Below are 12,419 nucleotides of genomic sequence, written 5' to 3'. Positions count from 1 at the left end.
ATATACTCGACAATAATTTCTATTGCAATTAAAAAGGAGTAGACAGGGACGTTCAGAGATCGCTGTTGCAAACCTGCTGTTCTTCAATCAGTACCAATGTTGCTACATTTACCGGATCACTTACTTTTAGGCAGAATATTTCGTTTTCGTACATGATCACTTAGCACAGCCGCAAAAGCCTCGTTCTTCTGATCTTCTGTAAACGTGATTGTGCTGATTCACCATTTGTGTATTGCTTTTGCCTTTCTGTGAGCTTTTTCGTCATTGCATGGAAAAGAAAGAGTGATATTAAACGGTAGGAGCAACTTATTTATTTACACATGGTAACCACATTACAGATGTTTCATAGAATACGAAATACCTGATAAAGAGTGAGAGAGAGAAATCTTTAAACCCACAGAACAGATGTGGCTATCCGGAGATAAGAAACGTTCGATGGTCTGCAGCACGGGTGAGGATAACCACTCGCGACAGTAAGCTAACAAGAAAATGAGCCAGCTGCTGGGAGTTCTTTTTCGATGTGGTCGCAGTTATCTCCGTGTCTTCACCTATCTTTGAATGACTCAGTAGCATACGTTTCTCGGCGTTTATCATCACTCTTATACAGTGTTTTATGTAGGCCTACGGTTGAATTATCCGTAAACAAGTTGCGATATCTACATGTCTAAAAAATTTCTTTTTACTGGGCGTCCCTGCGACATTGGTCAAGAACTCAATACCGAGCATAGCAATTAGCATGCGCTCATTAATTAAATAAAAAAGCCCGTTTGCACTGGACGCTTTTGCAACCTCTATTTTACCGAAATCAGCGAAAAATATTCCAGGGTAAAAAAACGCGTCGACACTTGGTGATTTCCTCCAGTAATTAATTGATTCAATTAATTCAATCAATTGATTAAGATGACCAGTACTACATTTGAGTCCCAAATTCTTGTCTCTATGGATCTTACTTTCATCTCCAAGACCCCAATACATATATGGCAGAGGAGCGCTCCAATAGTCACAACGAAACAGAAGACGACGGTAGTTTTGTTTTCCGAAACACACGGACTCGGGCCGCGCATGGGCAAGTGCATTTGATCCATGGCTACGTCAGTGGCATCACTTTTAGTGCAATTTTGCTGATCACACTCGCTTAAAGCCTTCGCCGTCTTCGCTGAGTCTTGACCAAGTCTGCCCTCACACGAATTTCGAGCCGTCACTCAGGAGCAGGACTCGACGGTAGGATGATTCCGTCAGTAATCCTCAACAGCGGATCCCCAAGCTGAATTGCACATCTGATCGATTCTATCACCTGCTCTCCACGATTTGAATTGACACCGAGCTGCGGTCCAGAGGAGGTTCCGTCACATCACATGCCACACCTCTGGAGACAGCATCCCACGTTGAAGTATATTTTCGACATCAGATAGCATGAAAGACGCGTTCTTAAAACGTGCTTGTTTCAGCGCCGTCTGTACCAATGTCCAGCGACAGAGCAATCTACACAACTGCTCTAAGGCATGCGCTACATGAAATGTGTATAAAAACAAAAGTACGACACCAAGAATCGAACCCAAGAACGCAAATCCGCAACGCGCTCACTATACCACGAGACCAGCAATGCAATAAGAGAGCGCGAGGAATTTAGTTAGAAATACTCTGAAAGCCATCGTACGCCCATCGTGTACTGTTTTGTGGGAAAAAAATTAGGACCGCCTGTAACTGCGCATAAAGTTGCAGACGACAGGCCAGCCTTTCATGTCCAATGTGGACACGTAATTAAAGGATTAAGACATGCCAATGTATTCTGCTATGAAGCCAACACGGCGAAAATAAGTCTCTCAGGAAAAAAAAAAAAACAGTGACGTTCTTGAGCTGCCAATCCACTTGTGGACAATCGAGGAACATTCTGCCGCCACGCCTAGATGTGGACACTTTTTTCAAACCTTCAGTGCTAATGGATAATGTATGGAAAGCAGACGGAATGCGTAGCTTCAATGGAGGGCAGCGAGTTCGCACGTTAAGCCAACTTTAAGAGTAGGTGTCCCGCAATTCTGGGAATGAAAACACGAAAGGAAGAGTATTGATCCTCCCTCCTTCTATAGCATGCAAAACTTGATTAGCGCTGAGATGAACACATATGTTCATGACGCGAGTGATTTTCACTGTTCCAAAGGAGGTTAACGTGGGATTGCGAGACGCTTGCGAAATGTACAGCAATGAGAATGGCGAAACGAAACTTGTGAATTGTGCATTGCTCTTCATGGTAGCTGCCAGAAAATCGAAGCAAACTTATGAGACACTGGAATACAGGTATGCTGGCATCTTTTTCATTCCTGCACATCATTTACGTGGACACATGGGTACGGTGTGTCGCGATGCTGGGGAAGTATTTGCATGCGGAAGTGTGCATGGTGTGCAATGGTTCTAGACCTTTTATTTTTGATCGCGTAATGGGAATATCGGCACCTCTCGTGTTGTAGCTTGCATGTGACCAAGCAAGAGCTGTTCCCCTACTCGCGCATCCTACGAACGACAACATCAAACATGTGGTAAGTTATATTTTTGATTGCTCATAGAACGAGAAAATTTATCGTTTTCAGGTTGCTGCCACTGCTCCATGTGCCCGCAATCGCCCTGCGTGTATGATCAAACTAACGACGTCGCCCACCACGGCGGAAGTGTTTTGCGCACACGCGTTTCAGCATGAAGCCTGCAGGTAACATTTGCAGCTTACCCTCCTGATATATTGATTCTGAATTTACATATTCTAGCTTAGCTACTAATTCCGAATGCCCAAGGTGACACACGCTTACAACATTGTGACATCAGTGCAGTGGCATAAGCACTAATGTAGTGCCCCTCAAAGATGAACAAGGGGGACTCTTCCACCCCATGTAAAGCCTCATAAAACACCTTCTGAAATATTTTTCTGACTATGCAACTGCATCATGATGACATAATTCACATTGTTTACGGTAGTTTCTTGAATATGTTTTGAATATATGAAAAAAAAAAAAGTCTCGTTGACAACATATGTCTTATGGTCATCATCAAACTAGAGCTATGTCGTTTTGTTTAGCACTTTATGTACTTTTTTTCAGGTGGACGTAGATTGTAGAGGGCAGCTAGGGGGGGGGGGAGATCATGGTCATAGGTCATGTGACTCCTGGTACATGCCCTTGTGGAGTAACCTTTTCAGAACACACACAAACAGTTTGCTCTCAGAACCAATGAGTAGGATGTTGCTCGAATACTGAGAGAAAATGGCGTAACAGATACATATGGGAATAAAAACATTTTTCGCGAGGGATGCATGCAACTGTGTCGCAGTACTGTGTGCATGAACCATTGTGTGCGACACAAGCCGTGGGGGCACACCGCCTCTGACACACTTGGGGAAGCATAAAACACAGCGATTGCTAATATGGTGGATGCTTCTTTTTTATTTTCGGCCGTAATGAAAGATCTTCGGCCGAAATGAGTCTACCTTCGACCGTAATGAGATTTTGGCCGTAATGAGACACTTGGGGATTAAATAATTTTCGGCCGTAATGAGACTCTCGGCCGTATTGAGACTTCGGCCGTAATGAGACTTCGGCCGTAATAAGATGTTACCACAAATTATGGTCAGCAATCACTCTCATACAGTCTAGCTTTTATCTCAAATAGATTGTTTGAACACGGCATTGAAGTTGAGCGATCTCATTTTTTCCGGTTGCAGTCACCCCTGGAACTGCGATAGTCTGTTTTATAGTAGATAGTGTGTTTTATAGTTATTTTATCATAGGTGTAGTATGTATGATTGGCATTGTTTTCTTATTGTGCTAGCTTGAAGCCTAAACTTTGGCATTAATGCCAAAACCAATTACAGCAAAAGCTGTAGGGTAGCTTCACAGGTTCCCATCCACAAAGTTTACACTTGGAACTAGCACAATAAGAAACAATTGTTTCTTATTCTGATGTTGTGAGTCTTATTCGAGTTGTGAGCTTCCCAAAACGTAGCATATTTTACAAACGAGGCAAATTTTGCGATTTTTTATCTCCTCAAAGGCAAACCTTAGGATCTTCAGAACTTAGGATGCAATGCTACCCACCCCAGACAATACATGAAAAAAAAATCAGCTGAATAAGTCAAATAGTTATGAAGATACATGGCGTCAAACTGCGTAGGAAGCGCAATGGCCGAAATGCCCACATGTGAATGATAATTCATTAAAAAATAACCACCAATTATTTTCAACTACTTTCAGCGCCAATATGCCTCCTAGGGACGAGGCTTTCATATACGTTTGAAAGAAAAAAAATAAGAGGTCGACCGGACCACCCTGCCTGATCCGGCGTGAAATCACCTTACAGTGATAGTGATGAAATCACCCTATATTCATAATTAGTTTATGACCTGTCTGTTGTGGATTTCTTTTTATATGTGTCTCATATTGTGTGTACCTCGATGCCTTATACTGTGATATAACGCTTTGTTTTTATCATTATAAACGTAATTTAATCCAATTATTAGCTCATATAGCTAGTCTACAATTTATATCTTGTTGTGTTGAAGTGTTGTGAAGATGCACAAATGTAATTTCATATTAGTCTAAAACTGCAGGTATTGTAATATGTTGGTTTATGGCTAGTGTGCTGTACTCTTTTTTATTTATTTATGTTTGGACACGTGCGCCTTATGCCTCATCATTTTCAGGACATAGGTACAAGCACTCTTGTATATTGCTTGCTTTGCGCAAGGATGTGCCTTTTATATCTGTTATTCACGTGACGGATGCGTTTGTCTGTGTCATACGAATTTGCAGTGTAGTACGCCTAGCCATTGTGGCGTACGTGACTGTCAACTGCAACGTCTTTTGGATGCGCAACAAGCTATGCCTACACTGTTAATTTCTGAACACCCTTTCTGGTGTAATATGGGTGTAATAAGGGTGTAACTGTTGTTATACTCCTCTATTACACCATCTGTGGGCACTTTTTTTTTCATCTGGGGTGTAAAGTGGGTGTAATTGCGAAGAAAACTCCCCTTCACATTATGTTTAGAACCATATGGTGTAGAAATGGTGTTTTCAGCATACGCCAAATACACTGCACCTGACAGTTAACGCCACCCGTTTCCACGATTCTGCAAAAATGCGCGGAATTCGCTATGTGCCGTGAAACTACAAGCGTGTTACAGCATTTCGCGGAATTGCGCAACTTTAGGGAAGGTTGACAAGAAATGGACCAACCTATGTCGCAATGGGCCGTTTCCACTCATGAAAATGGCTCACTCATGGAAAACTCATGGCCGTTGAAAATTAGACTGGATATTTCTAAGGTGATCAGATTTTTTAAACAAAGCCTTCAATTACGTACGTGACCCACCCATTTCTAAAGCGGGCTTCACCCTGCACACGTAAGCATTGCGGGAAGCCCCCTTCACAGAACCGTTTGCAGCCGGTCAAGTCATATTTTCCAGGCTTTACTTTTTTTGTTTTTAATTTCGGTGAATGCAGTCATGCAGCATGGACTTAAACGTCTCGATCCGTGCATTACGTGGACCAGTTCTTCTCTGACAAGAGCTAATTTACCCTCATTCTTCACGAAGTGAAGGGGAACATATACCCTTCGTGCATATGTTTTCTCTGTGCAGACCAGCTGATATGGACAAGCATGGAAAGCATGCAAGCATTACTGTCAAACCATAAAGAATGTTTGAACAAGTACCTGTCCTTGCTTTTGCTGAACTGAGGAATTGAAAAAAAAAAAAAAAACTGAATTGAGAAATTAAGGATTGCTGCAGTCAGTGGCCCTATAATGATAGTCGCCCCTTGCATTGTCCTAGTTATCTGATCGACATGACATGTGACTTCAATAAGTATCTATTTAGTGGTCAGAGATCATGCAATGCTTATTTACAGAACCATACTTCAGATATGTACACAAAGAACGCACAGATACACAAACAAAATGCAAAAGTAGGATCTAAAGGGGAGGAGGACGATGACACAACCATCATATAAGTGCCTGCCGTGGATTTATGACAAACATGTCTCCCTTCCTGTGCACTTTGAGCAAGTCCGATACATGCTCAAAATAAATGTCTGTTATGAAAGTCTCCTCCCTACGTTCGACAACATAAACATGCAAATGGTCGTTGAACTCCATCGTTGCAAGCTTCCTAACAAGCAGGAGGATGCGTCGGTTGACAGAATATATTCCGCAAACCTCCAAAAACTCTGGTAATTCACCATCAGCCCCTTGTGACGTGAGCACACAGCCCGTGACATAAGCCTTGCCACTGAACTCCACGCTCTTCATGGAAACAACCTGACGTTGCTCGATGCCATGGCTTGCTAGATACAGTTGGATAGCCTCAGGTGCTTGCTCTGTAGGGGTTGTCCTGCAGCCCTTGCTGGATACACTATCTTTGGAGTCTGGTTGCGTCCACATGTACATTTGGTAGAGCTGATGCCTTTGTGCCATTGAGAAAGCTATGTTCTTAAAATTCTTTAGCTTTCTCGCCATGTCCTTAAAGTATTGATGTTTTCCCTCAAACCTCATGGACCACAGTTGGATGAGTGGTCCATACTTATAGATGTAGGTGGGGTAGTGGAGTATGTAATGCATTTTGCATGGGACTCTCACATCTGGAAACAGTGTCTGGAATTCTTGCCGGAAAAACTCGATGCGGCGATGGAGATAAGGAACGTGGTCAAGTGGCAAGTCTCTGCACATGATCAGGTCAACGACTTCTCGGAACATAGTGTAGAGCCTCCAGAACCTGTTCTCTTGCGGAATGAACTCTCCAACATAAAGAGCAATGTTCCTGAATAAGCAGAACTTCTGAGAGGCACTCCCTTTCAGCGAGCCCTTGCCTGTCAGAACAGTCGGATGTATACTCTCGGGCTTATTTTTCACATCACATGGGTCGTATCCAAATTTTTCAATGGAAGCATTCAAGGTTTCCAAGGAGAAATATTTGTCAGAAACAAGCTTGGAAAGTACGTGCTTCAGGAGGAATGGCAAGATGCCTTCGTGAACATCATGCATCACGTCGGGCGGCAGGTGCTCTGTGGGGTCAAACCCGTGAAGTGGTAATGCACAGGGCCTTTTCACTCCATATAATGAAAGTGCAGGCAACCCTCTTTCCAACATGTCGAGGTGGTATGCATGGCTTTCAGGAGACCGCATGTGAAAATGCTGCTCCTTGTGCTTGGCAGACAGTTCATAGTGCAAAGCCATGCAGAAGCGGCACACGCGACCGTGGCTGAAGCTTGTTGCAAATCCCCCCACACGGTGGCTGGATAAGTTGTCGCCTGAGAGACACAGCACTGACCCAGTGTACCGTATAGAATTCACGACTATGCCTTCTGTTTCTAGCTCTGTGACATCCTTCACAAGGGGCTCCAGAATACGGTCCAGTCCATAGCGTTCCGCAAGCTTGTCCCGAGCAACCACAGCTAGATGGATATGTTGCAGAAGGGATCTGTACTCAGCAGGCACATTTAGAAGTGAATAGTATATGACTACCAACTTGTGTTTTCCTCTTTTGGCACCCAAGGGATCACAGACTTCAAATTCATCACAGTAGAGCTGGATACAGAGCTTGTTGGTATCGCCTTGAAAATATTTGTGCCCTTTGAAGGCGGAGCCATCAAACACGCTTTTGAGGTGGCCTTCGCTGCCCTGTTGTACACTTACGTGTGGAACCTGTGGAGACTGCAGATACATCTTGAGAACTTTCAGTATGCTGACATACTGGAACGTATCTGGCTTTCCCTTTGAGTTGTTTCCCAGGTACATCGTCGCTGGTTGTACAAAAGGCAGTGTGCTCTTCCAGTAGTCTTCCCGACCACCTTTTGTTTGTAGAATAGGCAGCTCCTTAATGATGTCAGTAAGTGGCTGTGCATCAGGTGTATCTGCAGATTGCTGAACTAAGTCCTGGATGTAATGTATGACATCATTTGCAACTTCATTCAAGCTGGACTCTGGTAGCCTCATTTGCTCCTTCCACTTCAGAAGCAAGAGTGCAAGGCGCTTCGTAGAATCTGCTGTACATACGGAACTGGATGCATCTTGTTCTTCATTACTGATGTCATCAGCTTCATTACTGCCATCATCGTCCAGAGACACCGTACTTTCGGCCCCCGTGGGTTCCCCAGTTTCCTCACTGCCTTCATTCTGGGTGGCTTGAGAGGTGGCTCGTGAGTCGTGACTTCCAAGGAGGCCACTGTGCTTGCTTGTCACATGCCTGCGGTATGTGAAGTAGGATCTGTACGTCATCATACATCCTTCCAAGCCGCAGGTCCAGTTTTTCTCATGGCCATGAGCTGAGTGCATGTGGCGGAAGAGGGCTCTGAGGGTGAATCCCTTCCACTGGCAGCGCGTGCAGGAGATGTACCGAAGGTTTGGCATCTGAGAGCAGTTTGTAACAGTATGAGTCAATGACACTTCCACTCAGCAAGGGTTACTTTTTGTGTGTATTCTGGTTTAATTATGCACCATGCATGCCTCATTCACTTTAACGGAGTGGTAAGATGGTAGTGGCTTATGTGTGTCCCGCCCCCACCCCGTCCCCCACTGTGTCCTCCGGGATCAGAAGAACTTTCGACTGTAATCACTTTCCGTCTTTCTCACATTTGTAAATTGCCCTTCCCTTGTAATGACAAACATGAAAGCGAAAATGTAGACACGTTAAGGTTCTGTTGTTACATAATTTAATCTTATGACACAGTCACAGAAAATTAAGGTTCTCCTTTGTTTATTCTTACGTCATGGCTAGCATTACAGCAACGGTAATGGGAACAGCCAGTTGCAGTTACAACAACAGCGACAGTCCGCACTGTGTTATCAACCAACAACGTTACAACAACATCGACATTTCCATTGTTTGTGGTCGTTCATAACCTAATTATACAGTAAAAAGATGCCGAAACAAAGTGAGAGAATTTAACTTACCCTCACGTTGATGTAATATCTCGGCACACTAACCTAACTAACTCTCACATGTGTGAAGTGTGTCAAGAGTGTGAATATGTCAACACCATGCTCCCTAACCTAACCTGACTTAACCTAGCCTAACCTGGACAAACCAACTTATCATAATCGACCTAACCTAACGTAACCTAGCCCCATGAAAACACCGGGCCGATTTCTTCGGACGATTTTCCCATCACATCGAAAGGAATCCAAAGTCACACACAGCCAATGCACCTATCTAATCACGACCTACCAGGCTCATTGTAAAAAAGAAGAAGAAAACCCACTGCCGGGATTTGAACTTCGTAACTACCGCAGCTGGAAATGGCGTCCTATGCACTAGACCAACACGACATTGTCTTTTTTCCTTCCTCGTAACTGAGTAATGATGTTTGGTATGTACAAGCGGTGATCGATGACAGCATAAGATGAAAAATGACAGTGAGATATGGCATGGTGCATGCGATGCACAGGGGATGGACAAAATTTTCACACACGGTTCACATCCCAACAGGTGGTCGGTGGTATCAATAGTGGTGACCGACACGACATGGTAAAATGGGCACTAAGTTGACGCCACAAGGCTCGCGTGGTTGTAACTTTAACAGCGAGTTCATCTAAATTCCTTGCTGCTGATCTGCTTGCGCATAGCTGTTTGGAGGAAGACACTCACGGTGCTGCACGGCAGGATCTCCTTCAACAGCTAGAGGATATCGTTCCGACAAGATTGGCACAAGACAAAAATACAGTTGAAATAGGAAAGCGTCTGACAGACGGACACAAGACACTCGCAACCATGCTCGCAATCGCCCGCCGAATCTCGTAGCCGCCGGAAGCGGAAATGGTACGATGTCTGTACGATGTCAAGTTTTACATTTAATGCGCGAAATGTTTACAGTTCGTTAAATGTGGTATTGTTTATTTCTCTTTTTTTGTATGTGTATTTCTTTCATAACAAGAAACAATAAACATTATGCAAATGTGACAAAAAAAAAAAACGCGTCACCGATACGAAGAGCGGCTCCTATCCACTCACGAATCCAATCAGAATCCGATCCATCCGTGCTGTTGGCGGCATTTGTAACCGCTGGAACGCTTCAAGTTCTGAAACTTTTTGTCCATGTGCGCGTGTTATAGTGACAGTTTTGGCGATCTACAGGGGTGCTGACTTTCGATAACTTCCCGTTTTGCTGCCACCTTCGACTTTCCGCGCACGATGTCTGCGGTGGTCTGCCTAGTCGAAATTGACGGGACAGATCTAAAGCGAAAGTTTCAGTTCGACTCCAGGACAACCCTCGGCAATCTGAAAGGTGCAATACAAGGATGTACCCTACTGGGCAGCAGCGTACAGTGCGACAGCGTACTGTTCAAGGTATTGCTATTTTTCCTATTACTTTCATTGCAGCAATCTTACGCTACAGCGAATAGCGTTGAGACGGTAACATGCGCCGTATTTCTTTGGCACGATGTGTGAAATGCTATCTTGCTACGTAACGTACGTTTTGGCTTTGTTAAGCGCGTTTGTCTGTTTATATAGTATGTTGCCAGTGTTGTTTGGTTCCGCAGTTCTTGCAAGTCATTTTTCTTTAGCAATGGTAAGCGTCGGTTGCAATTTTGGTTTCCGTAGTGGTTTCGAGACGCAGTTTGGGGGGTTGCAAAGACGCCACGGGTAAAAACGGAGAGCCAGAAGCTGGAAACGGTAAGGCAGCTTACCGAAGTTTGGGACAAAGTACTCGCGAGACCATATTGGTGGTGTGGCATCATACTTCATGAATTCTGCAGGATAACACCTTTAGCCGCAAGTAATAGCAGAATGCGTACTTGCCACTTGCAGATGTTTGACAAAGACTTCAACTGTTTTGTCACCCTTGTGGACGACGATGTCATCCCTCACTTGGCTACAATACGGGTGACGAAAAGAGATGGTGTGAGCACTGACGAAGGAGAGAAGGCGCCCCTGTTAGACTGCATGAATTTGCCCACTCTAACGTCCTCATCAGTCGACTCAGTTCCAACATGGGTAGAGTCAACATCAGCCTCTGACTTAGGGGAACCCACACCTGGAACCAGTTGTGTTGTGGCACAGAACATGTAAGAAATTACAGGACTGTCCTTGTGTGACTGACACTGTTTTCCTGCCATAATCATATGACTGGAAAGCATGCTGTTACTGATCTCTCTGAGGGTAATGATGTGCACATTTACCTGAAACCTTATAAGGAGGATGTATGTGTACAGTCGCGATGATAGCATGGTGCTGGCTGTGGGAGCCATAAATGACGATGTTGCATTGTCCTATAAGATATCCCGCCATTAACCTCAGTGGTAATCGTATTGCCAACCTACATATTTTTTGCCATTCCTTCAGTATGACCTGATTTTATGGATAATGTCAGTGCCTGGTGTTAAACATTTCCGGTCGCTAACAGCACAGAGTGCTTTTGTTTAAAGGGTAAAGGGTGCTCCACAAGAAAAATGAGCCTTACTTTTCTTTTATCATACTCATTGTGAAGCGCTCGGTGTTGTTTAAACAAAGATAGCCTGTATATTACATACAGGGTGGTTCAGTTAGATTCCTGCAAACAGGTGATGCCAATCGAATATATATATATATATTTTTTTTTACAAGTATATGTCCGATACCACATACAAGTTGCGTGCAACGTGAATGACTTGAAGGTGCTCATTATTTAAATAAGAATTCATATAAGTTTTGTGAAAAATATAGCTTCTTAAACAGGGCGCTGTCATTATAAAAATGGGTGCTACCCCTATTCGTACCTTCACTGGACACCTTTAAAAAAAAAACTACTGCCAAACCAGGTCATTTGCTGCAGTAATTTATCGGTTTTGGTTTACATATTTTTTGTCGCGGTGAAGCACAAAAGGACACTCTTTCACTCCCTTTTTCAAAAATGAGTTATGTGTTCTGGAGCTTGCTTTGCAACAGAGGCGGTAAAAAAAGAATAGCAGCCCCAGGCAGGCTTCACACTCATTCGCCAGGCATGCCAGTACACTGAATGGTATACATCCGCTTTGACTGATCGCGAGATGCCCTTCAGCTAGATATCCCGTCATTTCACTGTGTAATGTTCACTGCAGTTTGAGACATTGTGTTGCGAATGTTGAGATATTGATGCACAGCGACCGCTAAAACATGCACACATTTTGTGACATCTCCTGTTGATGCAAACTGATGGTACGAGATAACATGACTCTGCTGTGGTGCCTCAAATTATGACACTTCGGCTGTATTTCTCTGAAGCACTTTTTTCATGGCTTGCATGCTGAAACTTGCAGGAGTCGCCCAGACAACCGTGACGGCAAGGGTTATGTACTCCCAGATTTTGGTGGCCTGCATGCATCAATTGCCGCTGTGTCCAGTGGCAACCCCTTGAGGTCATCCCTTGAAACTAAAATAGTTGACGCGGTGTATCAGTCAATGGTCGTTACCACACTGTAAGTAC

At 44.0% G+C, this 12,419-nt stretch overlaps 1 protein-coding gene across 1 annotated transcript; it reads right to left on the bottom strand.

The window, feature by feature from the left end:
- Positions 1-5,985: 5,985 nt before the first annotated feature.
- On the bottom strand, positions 5,986-8,388 carry LOC135385020 (uncharacterized). The gene has a single exon (XM_064614199.1). The coding sequence runs from the start codon at positions 8,386-8,388 to the stop codon at positions 5,986-5,988; it is 2,403 nt and encodes an 800-aa protein (XP_064470269.1).
- Positions 8,389-12,419: the final 4,031 nt, after the last annotated feature.

Source organism: Ornithodoros turicata, chromosome 1 (genome assembly GCF_037126465.1).
Source record: "Ornithodoros turicata isolate Travis chromosome 1, ASM3712646v1, whole genome shotgun sequence".
NCBI lineage: Eukaryota > Metazoa > Arthropoda > Arachnida > Ixodida > Argasidae > Ornithodoros > Ornithodoros turicata.
Note: the sequence above shows the minus strand (reverse complement) of the source record. Positions and strands in the feature narration are given on the sequence as shown.

What these genes read in the sequence shown, in the direction of transcription:
- LOC135385020 (XM_064614199.1), bottom strand. Translation starts at nt 8,388, where the DNA reads ATGCCAAACCTTCGGTACATCTCCTGCACGCGCTGCCAGTGGAAGGGA.